Here is a 17,077-nt window from a genome sequence, read left to right on the forward strand (position 1 = left end):
TATAACATGCTGGTAATATTCTTCCAAATTATGATTTTAGTTATTTTGGTCACTAGCTGTGTCACACACACACACACACCCCCTGGGGTGTCAACTTACTAACACCATATTGAAGCAGTTTGCAAACTTTTAGCACTGGGACCCACTTTTTAGAATGACAATCTGTCTAAGGCCCACCAGAAGTGATGTCATGGTGGAAGTGACATCATCAGGCAAATTAAAATAAATCAGTATAAATAATTAAAGTAAACAATTAAAATAAGCAGAAGCCAGCCCTGTTCCACCAGGTGAATTTCCTCTGCAGCCTGCCTGCAATAACACCCCCCCCCCTCCAAAACCAGTAAGGTTTTCAGCTCTACCCAGTACCCAGTTCAATTTAAGAACTTCTGTTTAAACCAGATCACTGTCAGGATCCACCTGGCTTTGCAAGTCTCAAAAAAGTTCACCTTATTAGCGGAAACCTCTGTTGTGATCCTTTTTAGGGGGGGGGGGCTGCCTTCTGGAGTATTTGTTGAGCTCCAGTTCCATCAGATCAGGACCTTGCACTCTCGTTCACCTGATCTTCCACACCAGCCAAGGCATATTTACTTACTTGTGAATAAACGCGGCTGTGATGCTTAGTTTCGCTTTCCATAGGACTCAAGACAATCATCTGCTTGGAGGGAGGGACTTCCTTCTCAGGTGTTTTTGGGGGCTGCATTCATTGGATCAGGACCATTCTGGTGTGGTTGGATTCCTCTCAGCCTGCCCTTTCCGACGGACTAAGGCACGTTTGCCTACTCGCGAGTAAACGCGCGATACGGCTCACTTTCCATAGGGTTCCATGCATTTTTTGTTCTCCAGTTTTTGGGCCATAACTTTTGATAGAAAGGAAATATTTCACTCTGGATTTTTGCATTGCATTCAGCTCGAAATTCCGCATCCAACGGTATATAATATGATGGGGTTACTCCTAACCACCGCGATTTTAGCGCGACACCCCCCCAGTGTGCGTCGCCCGGTGCGGACCGCACCCCCCCAGCGACGTCACTGAGTCTTACAACAGGTTTACTTCTGAGTAAGGTAACACCATTTTCGAACACCTCTACCCATGAGATCCAGAGACATGTTGCTGTCTTTGTAATAACAAATGGAGCATCAATGCTTTAAACTGGGAGCTTTTCAGGACCTGCAGTGCAGCTCTGATTTCTCCGTTCCTCGGTGGTCTTTGGCTCTTGAGTCACTCATAGCCCCATCCTATGCATACTTACTCAGAAGTAAGTCTCACTGAATTCAATGGTGCTTACTTCCAGGTAACATGATTGCAGCCTAACAGGGCAAGCCTAGGCATTTCTTCTCAGAAGTAAGTTCCGTTGTGTTCTTTGGGGAGGGGGGGCTTACTCCCCGGAAGGGGTGTATAGGATTGCAGCCTAAGTACAGTATTGGAAATCTAGCTTTTTAAAACCCAACCAAGTATAGAGCAGGTGCCTTTGCAGTGTTTAAAAAAATAGCATTTTATTTAAAAGTTTGATATTCCAGAGTGGAGGTTGTGGAGGATTCCCCCCCCACACACACACACACACATACACAGACCTGTTGTCATTTTATATAAACGTCGTTCTCATTTTCGTTTAAATCCTACATTTAAAAATAATTGGCTTCCTTTTTTAATGCCCGGCAGAGCCAAATCAAGCCGAATTACCTCTAGGTAGGGGAAAAGGGAGAGAGGAGCTCCTGTAAAATAATTGCCTAATTTGTTCCTATTACTTCAACATGCAACAATCGCGTTAACTTTATTACCTGGAGATTCACTGATACATCACCTGAACCGAAGTTCAGTTTGGTTTGCTTTTAAATTAAGAATAACTGATTTAATCTATAAGGGTTGGAGTGGGAGGGGACGACGACACCACCCAGCCCTGTCCTGGCTCTGGAGAGACATCTCTAGCCCTTGCTGTAATTAACTTTTCTTGGAAGAGAAAAGAGCGGAGTAGTCCTGTTTCTCGAAGAAGAAACATAATTACCGACTGGTATAGAGAGATAATTGTTCAGTAGGCTTGCCAAAAGCAGGGATCACGAGGAAGGCTTCGTGGTCCTCTCTCAGGTCCCAGCCACTTCGAAATCGTTGGCCACCACCCTGTCAAAACTCATCACGTGTGCAGAGCCATCGGATTACTCGGGAGTCAGTGTGTTCAGGAGCGTGCCCTGCCCCCAGGAAAAGTGGGCTTAGGAGAAGCGCAACCTGAATTCCTGTTCATTTCGGTGGGATTTTAGAAAGCCGTTGATACTGGATTTTTACTGGTGAACTCCAGGGAAGTGTTGGTCCTTACTCGGAGGAGGTCTAAATTCCAAGCCCAAATCCAGAGGTCAAGATGGCTGAGATGTTGTGTGAGAAGCGCGTTGGGAAGGCACCCTAGAAATCCTCGAGTCTCGCTATTAGCTCTCCTGTGTTTAAGAATAATCGGAACACCCATGCATTCGGTTTCATCAATGGGGACCGCGCCAGAGTGAGCATCAAACCGATTGGACCACAGGAGCGGCCCCAGGAGCCAATGTGGGGGGAGGAAGGCACAGAAGGGGCAAAAGTGCCTGAGAAAAGTGCCTTTCTATCCAATGAGCGCAGGGCTCCGACGGAACAGGATCGGGACTGGGACCTGGACAAACATGCCGGCTCTGGTTATGCAAACCAACCTGATCTTATGTATGTCTACTCAAACGTAAGTCACATAATAGACAGTGGGGCTGACTCCAGAGGAAGTGTGCATAGAATTGCAGCCTCCATCCAAGAGCCACGCAGCGCTATACTTAGGTGACCAGATTTGGGGGAAGGGGGGAAGGTGTACACCTTTAACCATGGTCTAGAACAGGGGTGTCCAAACTTTTTGGCAGGAGGGCCACATCATCTCTCTGACACTCTAGGGGCCAGGAGAAAGAAAAGAATTTGCAATTAAAATAAATTTACATAAATGAATATATTACAGATGGAACTTGAATGAATGAAAGACGGTCTTGCAATAGCACAAGGCCTATAAAAGGCCTTGCACAAAGCCAGGCCGGCATTTCCTTTGCTGCCTCTGCTGCATCACAGACATGAACCAGCAAGCAGTGGAGGGAGCCCTCATCCCACAACTCACACGAGAGGTCGAACAGCTGCCCTCATGCTGAGAGCAGTTGCTTCTATCCGGTGTGGGCTCCAGCAAATCTCTGGAGAGCCAGGTTCATTGGAGACTGGGCTAGGAGACCTGGAGTCCCCAAGGGCCGCAAGTGGCCCCCAGGCTGGGGTTTGGACACCCCTGGTTTAGGCAGGTGTAGCTTTTCAAACCCTTCCATGTTGAGCTGCACCTGCCCAAATTCCCTCTTCTAGACCATGGTTAAAGATCTGTCCCCCTTTGTATCTGGTAACCCTACCTATATTGTACTATTACTTATTAGGCCCTCTCCTCCCTTCGTGACTGCCCCCCTTCCCTTCCCCCGCAAGGACGTCAGTCTTTCTTTCCAGTTCCTTCCAAAGAGGAGAGTGTTTCAGCCCAGCGGGTGCCAAGGCCACGTGCCTTCCTCCCCCCATTACAGTCAAGGGGACCCTTTTATTCCGCCTCCGGCTTTCTCCGCTGCTGCCATCACGAAGAAGAGCAAGAGAGCTGTGAGTGGGAAGGAAGGAGAAGAAGGAAGCCTCTTCCCGCAGGCTGAGCTGAGTCATGGTGACAGGAGAAGACAGAAGAACGAGGGGGAGCTGCTGGCCCGGGGAAGGGGTCTGCTTCCCTCGCCTCTCTCCCTCGCAAAGACGAGAATGACACATATATACGCTTGAGCAAGCGGAGAGCTGTCCCAGAAGGGCCAACCTGTGCTTCAGGTGAAAGCCTTCCCTGGCCAGGGTGAACAGGAGTCCTCTTTTTTCAGGACCTGTCCTCTTTTTTAGCCTCCTGTCCTGGAAAAGAACTTAAATGTCCTCCTTTTCCCTGTGAGAAGACAGCACAGAGCCTTCTTGTGATCAATCAATTATATGTAATGTAGTTTTACATTTAAGAATAAGTAACCTAGTGTTTAACCCCATGAAATCAATATACATGAATGTTAGTTTTTGGGGTGTTGTCTTGGATATCCTACATTTTTCTTGGATGCCCTACATTTTGGGGTGCCTGGTCCTCTTTTGAGGTGATGACATCTGGTCACCCTGTCCCTGGCCCAGACGTGACGTAGCTCCCCCCCCCCTTTACCAAATCATATCGACTGGGACGGTGCGGACTGGGGCCGTGTGGCTAGCTGAGTTGGAATCCTGCGCCTCAGGTCCGATCCGCATTAATAGGGCTGGACTGAAAGGCCATTTTCCTGGTGCGCTATCCTGGACCCTGACCGCGTTCCAGGAACGCGGGTGTGTGTGTGTGCGCGCGCGCCGGGCGTCCATTTCCTATGCATGTCTACTCAGAAGTAAGTCCCATTGAGTTCAATGGGGCTGACTCCCAGGGAATCATGAGTAGGATTGCAGCCCTAGTCCCCTCCCGCTACACCACTCTGGCTCTGACTTCAAAGGTCTCTTCTTGAGGACTCTTTTTCCCCAGTGGCTCTCCTTCCATAAACTAAAAAAAATTAGCGAGAAGTTGATGCTAACGATTGCACTAATGAATGCACTGTGTATAGGAATAATTAAAGCTGTCTTCCTGACAGATAAAAAGGTTATCAGGGATTGAAACTGCTGTCCGCCCAACATCTCTTGGGGACTCTGGGAATGATCCAGAAGGGCAAACGATTCTATACTGAGGAAGCGTTGCCTTGTGAATGAAATCGCATGAAAACCCAAGGCGGTAGAGGGACTGCCCAACCCTCACTGTCACCTCCACGTCTACTTCCTCAACGCGCAAAAAACATTTTACTTTGATTGTATTCGATTTGAAAGAGATGGGTCGGTGAAACATTGGAATCAGTGCCATGTGAATAATGAGATTTGCCCTGGCGCTTCTGGTTTTGACAATCAGCTCCACTGTGCTGTTCGGTTTGGCGAGGGGTCGGAGCAGGAAAGCAACAACGAGCCCTGGAGACTTTATTTTAGTTTTTACATTTGTATATCGCTTTTCAACCTCAGAGGGCTCGCCATATCAGACTCAGATGGAGATAGGGATGATTGCATTGCTCTCACAGAGCGCTGTCCATGGTACCAGAGATGGTATCTGAGACTCCGCCTTGGTTCTGTTCCCCTGGAAAAAAAGTCCTCTCCCCAGCCCCCTTGCGGGTGCTGGTGGTGGCAAAGGGCAGTGGGGGGGGGGCAGATCTTTAAATGTTAAAGTGTGAGGATCAACGCATTTATTGGAGCAAACGTTTTCGGGTTTTGTTCTGATTTTCAAAGGATAGGGATTATTTGGCACCAATATCCAGAGGTCAGTAACCCATTAGTATCCTATAAAATTCTATAGGAAAATCCTATACATACTAACCTGAAGTCTCCTTGAACGCAACTTGGAACTTGCTTCCCAGGGTTTATGTCGAGTTCTTTTCTCAATCCAATGCAACTTCAAGAATGCAGCACCTCGAAGGTGAGATTCCAGGGTTCCCTGCAGGGAAGTCACAACCAATACCGAAGAGGATGAGAGGACCACGCGGCGCATGGACTAACTACAGAATGCACCTTGATATGCTACATGAGCGATCCGATGCACGTTTATTCAGAAGTAAGTCCCATTAGAGCCAATGGGGCTTACGCCACACTTTCCTGGGAATAAGCCCCATTGACTCTAATGGAGCTTACTTCTGAGTAGGCATGCATAGAATTGGGCTGTCAGTCTCTTATCACGCCCTACTTTCTAGGACTGAGCCATAGTTGAAAAGTAGTTGCAGAATACATTTCTTGAAGTGATTTTTGGTGTGTGGGGGGGTTTGGGGGGGAGGACACGACTTCTTCGTTGGTTAGCATTCCAAAGACGAACAGCCTTATACCTGGTTGTGATGACTCCCTGAAGGCAGCCTGACAGCGGCCCTATTTGAGACTCTGTCCAACTCAGCTCCCTCTGCCTGCAGACCATAAAATTCGTCTAGGAGGGGAAGGGGAAGTGGAGGGTTGATGTCTACGTGTCGAAGTTGGGTGAGTTTATTGTCCTAATTGCACTGACTCATCCCCCCCATACACACACACACGTGTCTGTCTGTCTCTCTGGCTCTCTTTTGGTGGCTGATGTGGAATCTGTCCGATCGACTTAACAAGAATTTACCACTGCACTAAATGACCGAAATGGCTCTCTCTCTCTCTCCTTTTGCCTGACTGGCTTTTTGCAGCTGATGTGCTTTGAGCGCTCCCTCCCCCAGGCGACTGCTCTCCCCCCATAAATACTCTGCCTTCCCTGACCCCATTAGGGGAGATCCAGCAGAACCCAGTCCCGTTCGGAACTGCGGTGGGATCTGGCCAAGCAGCCAGCGCGAGGGGCTCAGGGAGGGACGGCCTGGGTGGTCGCTGGGGTTGTCCTGGGGCGCCCGAGCCCCGCGGCTGCCTGCTGTGGTAGTGTCGGTCCCGCCCCCCCTCCTCTTGCTGGTTCCAGCCACCATGCTGGGGAGCGAGAGCGAGCCTCCTCTGACCCGCGCGCCTTGTAACAATGATGTAGGGTTCTTGCAAAGGAACAACAGCCTGGAAGACAAGAGCCGGCTGGTGAGCGCGCTCAAGGAGAGGCAGTCCTCCAAGAACCTGCTGGCCTGCGAGAACAGCGAGAAGGAGGCGCGATTCCGGAGGACCGAGACGGACTTCTCCAACCTGTATGCCCGGGGTAAAGCACTGCTCGCTCCCTCGCCCCGCGCCCCACCCACCCCGCCCCCTACCACTTCATTTGATTTGTGCTCGTATAGAAATGTATACCTAGTAGCTCAATTCGTGTGTGTGTGTGTACACGTGTATATGTTTTGCTCCCTCTCTCACCACACTAGGGGCCCAGTCCTATCCAACTTTCCAGCACCACCATTGTGCAGCCACAATGCAGCCACAAATGTTCCCTGACCTTAAGGAGACCTCTGTAACTGCCTCTCCACCGCAAGATGTAGTGCATGCCCCACTGGCAGGGCTGCACTGCCTCTGGAAAACTGGATAGGATTGAGCCCTAGATCATTTATTTATTTTAGTTTTATTTTAGAGATTTATGTCCCGCCTTTCTATCCAATGAAGGACACTCAAGGCGGCTCACAATTAAAAAAATATTAAAAACATAAATTATACATATATAAAAGACATTAAAAACAATAAAAACCTGGATCCCAAATTATTTATTTTAAAACTTTAGATCATCCAGGAGATTCAGGGCAAAGATAAACAAGGGCTTCTTCACACAACTGCAGTTAGCTTATGGAACTCACTCCCACAAGGTGTGATAATGGTTGCATGCTCAGATGGCTTTAAAAAGTAGAACCAAACACAATTCAAGGAGAAGAAGCCTAACAACAGCTCATAGTATGTGGTTGGCCACTGTGGGAAACAGGAAACGGAACCTGATGGACTTCAGGCTTATGTTTTTTACTTTCCTGGTGAGAGCAGGTGTCAGGCTGGGGTGATTCAGTAGAAAGGAGGGGAGAACAACAAATACCTGAAGTCTTGGGGTAAAGTTCTGAGGCTCTTGGTTAATAGAGACTTGCATTCAGGTGTGCTATCTTTCCTCACCCTTCCAAATTCAATGCCTTCCCCACTGCACTCCTTGCAATGATCCCTTTGGAAAAACTCTCGGGGATTAAATGTAGTAAAACAGATACTTTAGCCAGAGAATTTTCCTGCCATGCTTGATCTGCAAGCAGATAAACTTGACTTAATAATAATCCACAGGTAGCTGGAAGGAGCAAGCCACTACAGGACATTATATTCAGTGGGGGCCTCTTTAGGTGTCATATATTGAATATGAATATTGTTTTTAATGCCAGTGTTGTTTTCAGTGTTTTACACTGAATATTATTTTTAATGTCTTTTATATATGTATATTTTATGTTTTTAATTGTGAGCATTGAGTTGAGTGTCCTTCAGTGGATAGAAAGGCGGGATATAAATTTCTAAAATAAATAAATATAAATACCTGAATAGATGGATCTCCCCTCTGCTTTTGTTCCTGAGCTTCTTGAGATAGGTATGTGGGTGGCCACTGGTGAGAGGACAGAGTGCTGCCCAGGAAGACAGAGCCTTAGTGTGATGCAGGCTCCTGCACAGGCAGTTCATCTCCTCTTCCTCCCTATACCTATTATCCCATGTTCCAGTCTATTTTCTGGTGTTCCAATCTGTAGTGTTGTCCCGCAGACCATGCATGCACCTGCCAAAAAAAAAACTTCTCTTAATAATCAATAGGTACTGAATAGCTGCTCAAGATAGACTTGGATGATCCCCATTCAAATCCCTGCTGGGCCATGACCTTTCTTGGGTGATCTTGGGCCAGTTACTATCTCTCCACTTCACCTACCTCTCAGGGTTGTTGTGAGAACATAAGGAGGGAAGGAATGATGTACACCACCCTGAGCTCCTTGGAGGAAGGGTGACTTTAAAAATGTGAAAAATAAATAAAATAAAAATCTAGCTAATTTCTCATTCCTCCCCTTCTCTCTTTCTTCTAATTAGGTTATCTTAAATAGCTAGAGTCAGTGCAAGGCTCTGCCATTCAAATCAATATGAGATTTGACTTTGAGTACAATCCAAGTCAAATCTCATACTGTGCTCCTTGTTCGGAAATAAATTCCCATTGCCACCAGTTCCAGTGATTAAGGTCCACTTAATTTCCAGAAGCATAGTGATGCAGGATGATACCCAGCCCCAGCTGCTGAAGTATTTGGCTTAAACAATGAAACCCAATGCATGTGTACCTGGGAGTCAGTCCAATTTAGGCCAATTGTTACTTCCAAGTAAACATGTACAGGTTTAGGATTGCATGTTGTTAGATAGATTGAAAATGAGTTCAGCTGAAACTTGCCAGGTAACAAGTTTAACATTCAGAGGTTAGAGATAAGCCCAGGTGGGACATGAGTCCAAATTAGTGCTTTGCCTTGTGGCTGCATTATGGCTGTCATCAGTGCTGTAAAGTTAGATGGTCTGTTACAATAAACACACAATGGAGCACTGTGGCACTTAAAGAATAATAGATTATTACCTGTGTGTGTGCAGAGTGACCAGATGTCCTCTTTTTCCAGGACATGTCCTTTTTTAATGCCTCGTGTCCTGGAAAAGAACTTAAATGTCCTCCTTTTCCCTGTGAGCGGGCCCTTGCAGGCAGTGCAGAGCCTTCTTGGAATTAATACATTACATGCAATAAGTTATACGTAATATAATTTTAAATGTAATAATAAGTAATATAGTGTTTATTAACCACATGAAATCAATGTATGAGTCTTGTTAGCTTTTGTTTTTACATGCCCTACACTTTTTTGGGATGTCCTACACTTTGGGACATGTCATACATTTTCTTGGATGCTCTTTTTTATGGTCATGACATCTGGTTACCCTGTGTGTGTATGTGTGTCCCTCTACCCTAGAAATACTTACCGGAGAGCGGGATACAAATGTATAAAAATAGTAAGAGCTCTACAGAGTTGCTAATTTTGTAAAGTACCATTCTCATAGATGGCCCTATATTATTACCGTCTGTAAACATATACAGATAGAAGTGCTGGTGTGTGGGTGTTTATAATGCATATGTATGCATACTCTTACTCTGTAAGATATTATGTCAAGGTGCTTTCATCCATCAAGTGACATTCTCCTCCCACCCCCCACCCCCACACAATGTTAACAGAAACTATTCATGCATTTGAGGAAGTGGGCTCTAGTTCACAAGAGCTTCTACCACAATAACCCTATTACTCTTGAAGGTGCTATTTCAAAGACTTCTTGTTGGCCTTACAAGCGTCCTTTATCACTATCCGTTCCAGTGTTAAGCTACTGAGAACAAGCAGAGCCGCTCAACTTTTCCATTAGGGGGTTCTGCAGAAAAGGGAGACATGAAACGGAGGGGAGTGGAATTCAGTGACAGGTGGAGAAAGCATCAGAAATCTTCAGACACTACTCAGGAATTGGGCAGCCCAATTCTATCCAGCACTTGCGCAGCTGGGCCGCATGGCCCATGCTGCATCCAATGCTGAAACTGGGCAGGCTGGAGGTCTCCTTGGGGTGAGAGAACATTTGTTCTCTTACCCCCTGTCAAGCTCAACCCTGTCCAATGGAGCCTGAATCACTTCTCCCACCCTGAAACACCCCCTCCCTGCCTTCCACCCTCCTTCCATTCCTCTGCCACCTGGCGCAGCACTTACCTGCCCTGGTGGCCGTCAGGCTGAATTCAGCACTGGCAGGATGGCACAGGCCTTTCCACTGGTACTACCTATTCACAAGTTGATGCAAACATGCTTAACGGCACAGCAATCACTGCACCAGCACAGTGCCACAGTACGATTGGGCTGTAATTTACTTAAATAGCCAGTTAATTTTTGGAGTCAAAGTGGTAGAAAGTTTAGTATAAAAGTTGCCCCCCCTCCCCACTGCTCCTGCATCACATGGGCTCTTTGGTGGCTGTTTGGGGCCTTTAAAAAGTACCATTCCGGTCCCTTTCCTGTTCTATAGCTCTCTGACTTTTCCTCTCCCAGCACCTTTGTTCCTATTAGGACAGAAAGAAGGTCCTTAGTTGAAGTTTGTCTGCTCTGGCTCTCCAGTGCCTGTTAATTAACCCAGTTATAATCATTGGCAATTAACAGGCACTCTGGAAAGCCAGAGCAGAATGGTGTAACTCTGTATAAGGGCCCAATCCTATCCAACTTTCCAGTGCCGATTCAGACACAGTGTAGCCCCATGGTATTTCTTTGTTTTATATATTTAATGCCCTGTCTTTCAATTTAAAACAGAATGTCCTGTACGGCTTATAACTGCTGCTTATTTTCTTCAAAATAAGAAAACTAAGCTCCTTATCTTGAGGAGGCCTCTGTGAATGCCCCCACACCCCAGGATGCAGCACACACAGCTGCATCAGCACTGGAAAGTTGGATAGGATTGGCCCTAAGAAGCCTGACTGTGTCACTTCATTTGCTTCTAACATAGAGATCAGAATCTCTGTGCTTGTGGGAAATGCAAACTGAGAGGATGGGGAAATTTCACCCATTTACTATTCTTTAGAGCAGTGGTTCTCGCATATTTAGCACTGGGACCCACCTACTTTTTAGAATGAGAATCTGTCAGAACCGACTGGAAGTGATATCATGATTGGAAGTGACATCATCAAGCAGGAAAATTTTTAGCAATCCTAGGCTGCAATCCTAAACACACTTAGCCAGGGGTAAGTCCCATTAACAGTAGCTTGTTAAAAGTAGAGGTCTGTAACATTTCCCCAGATGCAGTCACACACTATGGTAGCATCAAGTCTAATAAATAAAAAATAAAATATTGAAATGGATGGGGACCCACCTGAAATTGGCTTGCAACCCATCTAGTAGGTCCCAACCCATAGTTTGAGAAACACTGCTTAAGAGTGCTTAAAGGGTATTTAGGATTAATCCATGTTAAGTGGCCTTCCCCACTTGCATGGCAGTAGAGAATGAAGTGAGTGAGAGTGGCTGAATAACTCTCTTGCTGCCTTCTAACAGAGTTGTTTGTTGGTCCCTTGCTCAGATTTGCTGCCAGCCAAGAATGGTGAGGAGCAGACAGTGCAGTTCCTTCTGGAGGTGGTGGACATTCTCCTGAACTATGTGAGAAAGACTTTTGACAGGTCCACCAAGGTGCTGGACTTCCACCACCCACACCAGCTCCTGGAAGGCATGGAAGGCTTCAACCTTGAGCTCTCCGACAACCCAGAGTCACTCGAGCAGATCCTTGTGGACTGCAGGGACACACTGAAATATGGAGTCAGGACAGGTAAGAGAATGCCTGGGCTTGATACAAAACCTGAGAGTGGGACTGTGATAAGAGCCACTGGCAGGCAGTAGTCTCAAGGCACATGAAGTCTTGGTGAAGGTAAGCAGGTTTGAGACTGACCAGTGTCTGGATGGAGAAATGATGTAAGAATGCATGCATGCTGCCTTGAGTCTTACAGAAGAAAGGGGTATAGATGCAGTAAATCATTTCTGCCAGTTTGCTGCTATAGTGCATTAATTAGTTTACAAGAGCACAAAGCAAACTGCCCATGACTTATTTGGGCACTGTTTCTTCTGGGTGTCCATATGCATTGAGTCGTCTTTTAGCTAAACTCCCAATCTTTTATGCTGCTGTTTAATACAAACTGCTGTCTGCAATAGCACATTGGCCAACTGGCTATTTCTTTGTTTTATATATTTAATGCCCTATCTTTCAGTTTAAAATAGAATGTCCTGCACAGCTTATAACTGCAACTTATTTTCTTAAAAATAAGAAAAATATAACAAATAAAATGAAATTAAAACAGCAGAGCAAAAAAAAAAATCTGGTATCATAGTTTAGCAAAGGCTTGGATAATAGAAAGGTCTTCAGCTGGTGCTGATAGTGTGTGACAGTGAGTGCCAGGGGAGAGCATGAACTTCCCACAGCAGAGCATTCATAAATCAGGGCAACACACAGTAGCATAGATGGAGGAGGTGCAAAATAGTAAGTTTTGCATGTTGCCTCACCCCTCTCCCTTCCCTTTGGAGCCATTCCAAACCATCCTCTGTTTTTCTCTAGTGGCCCCAGAATGGCTCTGAAATAGAGGGGAGGGGCCAATTACACGCCACGGTGCAAAATTTAGTGCTTTGCACCCCCTCTAGCTAAGCTACTGGCAACACAGTTGAAAAGGCCCTTTTCCAAAGGTGAGGGCACTTGGAGAAGGACCTCATGAAGATCTAAAACGGGGACAGGTTCACGAGGAAGCAGACAATGCCCTAGGTATGCTGTATCTCCTCACCCAACCCCCCAAAATTAAAAGTGATAATTTTACATGCACTCTTTTCAAATAACTGAAACTGGGGGCATTTGTGCTGCTGCCCCCCTTCCCCAGTTTGGGTGATAAATTAAACTCTGGGTTGACAAGAAAAATTAGATGGCTGAACTTTCCAACTGAAAATTGACATTTTAGTCTCTTTGTATTTCCATTCCAAATCGAGCACCTCTGCAATACTGCAAAAGAGACAGGAAAGAATGCTATTATTTTATTTATTTGATTTATACTCCGCCTTTCTTCCCCAAGGGCACCCAAGGTGTCTAACAATCAGTACATTCAAATACAATATAATTATCTATCATTAGGGAGCACTGTCTTTCCTGGAAAAAACCATTTTCATTTCCCTCATTCTTTCAAAAAGAAGGATATTAATCTTATATCCTAATCCCAATCATTATGTCATTCCCCCTGGTTCCAGTGGGACATGTTTTCCTCAAACGTATTTAAGGCTGGGTACTAGTTGAGCAGTAAAGATAGTTGGTATGGGTCTTTTAGATGTTTCTGGAAATGCAGCACCTTTGATAAACATGCAATCCTATGCTCACCTAAAATTAACTCCTATTGAACCAATGGGACGTACTTCTGAAAGAAGCACCAAAGGAAGGAGCAGGAGATTCTTCCACCCCATATTTCTGACCACATGTTCCCCTGAAGCATCATTATTTCTAATTATTATGAGATATTGACACCAAATGCTCTTAAAACACCCTTGGTTTGTTTTGTTTTTGCAGCATAATCTTGAATTATATCCAAAAGTAGCCTTGTTGACTTGACTATCAATCTTGCTTCTAGGCCCCCACTGAAACAGGCCATGGCTCCCCTAATTCCAGGTGAAAACATGGAGATGCTTCCAGTTGCATGCTTGCTATCTGAAACCACCCAAAGAAACACTTGCCTTATTGTCCCTATTAAGTGGGTCATTGGCAGTTCCGTTTGTCACTCAAGTGGGCATTTTGCCACTTTGTGTGTCGAGAGCCCAGACACATATATTTAAAAAGTCGTAATCTCTTTCACTTGATGCAATGCAAGCCGTCTGTATCTCGGGAGAACAATATCATTAGGTAAATGAGGGCATAAATGACAGTGAATTTGCAGTTTTTCTTCTTTATGTTCTGGAGACGTTTAATGCCAAAAAACAAGGAAAGAAAATGGGAGACTTGCAGCCAGAATGTTCAGACAGAATCGTTAATACTTGCAACCCTACCATAACTCATCACACAAGGGAAGTCTACTTCTAGGCCATTTCTGAGTAAGATACCAAACATAATTTCTTTCATAATTCCCCTTTTTATTTTTCATGACTGGTAATAGACACAGGCCAAATTGTTTCTAAAAGATTTCTAATTTTCAAATTCTGTATGCCTAGAAATCAAAAGCACTAATAAACTCTGGGCATAAATTCATACAAAACACCTCAGTGATCTCAACAGTAACAGGACAGATCCCGTCTATTCTGTCATAGCTTCAGTTTTACACAGGGAAGGGGTGCCAAGTGCTCATTCAATAAGAAGTTCTTCCAGCTGGCTGCCAGAACTTGCTATAGGTATGTTTGGAAGGAATTTTTCCTCAAGTCTGGTAGGCTAGCAACTGAGTGAGTGAGTGAGTCAGTGAGTGAGAGAGTGAGTGAAACAAACTTGCCTCTCAAAAACTATTATATGTTAAACCAATTCCAAGACTTATGTTGAGATACCTTGTCCCTCTTACTCTCTGCTTCTGTCACACTTGAGTCTGGATGGTCACATGGAATTAATCAACAATTATTAACTACAATAGATGAGAATCAAATCTCCATTTTCAGCAACAATACCTCTGGTTACCAAGTAGTGGGGGTAATCTAAAGGGAAGAGCTATCACTATTATCATGTTCTGCTTGTGAACTTCCAGAGACATCTATGCTCAGAGGTCAACAACAGAATGTTGAACTAGATGGACCTTTGGTCTGGTTTACTAAGGCAATTCCAACAACTTTATCTATATCGGTGTATGTAGGTGTGTGTGTGTGTGTGTGTGAACCTTAGGAGAGAGTGGGTGTGGGCTTGTGCATAAAGAAATGTGTCCTGGAAAAGTGGGTTGGAGGTGCTTCTCTAGGGCTTGCCCAAAATCTCCTAGTATCTGAGGCACTGTGCCAAAACTCACCTTACCTGCAAGCACACCAGATTCCACATCTACTCCTCCTCCTACTACTCCTGTTTTGTGGATTTGAAACTGAAGAAGGAAACAGAGTAGAAACAGAAGTGTGGAGAAAAGGTGAATGGCGACCTGGACTGTCTTTGATGCTCTAGCCCCCAACTCTCCTTTCACTTTTCTTCCTCTGCTCTGATTCTTTCTTCCTTTTCAAATCCAGGAATCAGGAAGTGGAAGCTGGTGGGTGGACAGAGGCAGGTGAACACAGCCTGTCTGCCACCTGACCACCTCAGTTGGTCCCATGGACAGGCCAGCCCAGTGCTTCTCAGTCCTGAGATGTACTCACTGTCTGTTACAGTATCTCTTCAAAGATATTTGTGAAAAGCTTCTCTGGGAAAAGCTTTCGAAAGGCAAGGCAAGAAGAAATTTTGAGTTGCTTATTGTTTCATTTGTTTGTTTAGCTTTGGGTTCAGTTCCGGTTTACTGGAAAAGCTATCTGAACCAGTTTTCACAATTGGGTTCAGTCCAAATTCCTGCTAACAGGGATAGACAGATTATGATACAAGCTTGGGATACCAACAGTGAAGGATGTTATGTCTATTGAGGAAAAAATGTTTTCACTGTTGTGGAAAAAACTATCACAGGGATTGGTCTTGGTTTGGGGTGAAGGCCTCCTTTTTGGTGTAGATCAAGCCTAATGTGAGTTCTAATATGACTTGACAGTGTTCTTTTGGGTTGCCAGGCACTGAACTTCACGGTTTTTATGCACTGTGTCAGAATAAACCATTGAACTGTCAGCAGGGTTTTGCATGAAATACATTTTCTCTCAAGGCAATGTAGAGTTAAGACTGTGGGTCTGTCTAAAAAACTTGCAGAAGGTTACTTGAAAAAGGCCACCAATTCACAACAGTAAATGAAACAGATTTTTAAAACAGGTCATTTGCTTTCACATTTTCCTGATTAAAAGATATTCTAGCTAACTGGTAGTAGTAATTTAACTCTGGGTCTTTCTACCCAATGCACACTTGTGACTTTCTTTGTTTTTGTTTTTCTACATGGCCTATATGCCTTCCCTCAAGGTTTTGTGTGAACTTGATGCTATGTTTTCTACAAGGAGAAAATGCCACTTCCTCCACAAAATCCACTGTTATGATTGCCGTCTCACATGCTGATAACATGGTTGTGTGTCTTGGGCATCTGTTGGATATTCCCTATAACATCATTACAGGGTGTATAGTGCAAAAAAGCCAGTGTGACAAAATAAATGGAGTGTCAGATTTGGGCTGGGAAGACCTGGATTCAAATTCCAGTTCAGCCATGAAGCTCACTGAATGATCTTGAGGTCAGTCAGTATTTCTAAGCCCAACCTATCTTACAGGGTAGTTGTAAGAATAAAATGGGGGGGGGGGTTTGACTCCCTGCAGCTTACCCTGATCTTCTTGAAGAAAGGGCAGGATATAAACATAATTAGCAATGACCAATACAATTGGCCCCTAATCATCTAATACTTTCTTAAAAGAGTTCTTTGGGATCACTGTCCTTATTGAAAACCATAGGTAGAGCAGGAGTGTTCGTCTGGCCTCCATTTTTAAAAGTGATTAACTTGGATTTGCTAATCTGACACCATATTTTGAGATTTTTTTTTTAAGCTTTGTAGAGAATCTCAAAGTCTTAGCCAATCTCAGGTCATTGATATTATTTGGTCACTGTAATATTGTTGCTTCCAGCTCTGTCTTCACAAGCAACTGACCTGGGTGATTACCAAGGTGTTCCTTTTCTCTTGTTTAATTAACTTCAGTCTTGGATTTGTCCACACTGATTGTAAAAACAAGCCCACAGATAAAGTAAGGTACAGAGTAGTACTCATTTCAAGACAAACCACTCATACTGCATAAATAAGCCCTATGTGTATGTCTTTTGACAGACATAGTTTGAATTAAACAGAATCACCACAATATATTTTTAGCATGTTCCATAAGAAAGGAGTTCGTGCTCTCTTAAATGTATGTTGCATACACACACACACACACACACAAAACAGTCACTGAAAATGGGAGGTCTCCAAATCTCGTTTTCGTAATGTTATCCTGGTGTGAAAAATGCTATTG

General features: G+C 44.8%; 1 protein-coding gene across 1 annotated transcript in view; it reads left to right on the forward strand.

The window, feature by feature from the left end:
- The window catches only part of GAD1 (glutamate decarboxylase 1), a 59,751-nt gene that overhangs the window by 11,668 nt on the left and 31,006 nt on the right, over positions 1 to 17,077 (forward strand). Inside the window, exons 3-4 of the mRNA XM_066634719.1 lie at positions 6,564 to 6,722; positions 11,567 to 11,809. Coding sequence (XP_066490816.1) covers positions 6,564 to 6,722; positions 11,567 to 11,809 — 402 coding nt within the window. The remainder of the gene's footprint in view (positions 1 to 6,563; positions 6,723 to 11,566; positions 11,810 to 17,077) is intronic.

The sequence above is a fragment of the Tiliqua scincoides genome, chromosome 1 (genome assembly GCF_035046505.1).
Source record: "Tiliqua scincoides isolate rTilSci1 chromosome 1, rTilSci1.hap2, whole genome shotgun sequence".
Lineage (NCBI taxonomy): Eukaryota > Metazoa > Chordata > Lepidosauria > Squamata > Scincidae > Tiliqua > Tiliqua scincoides.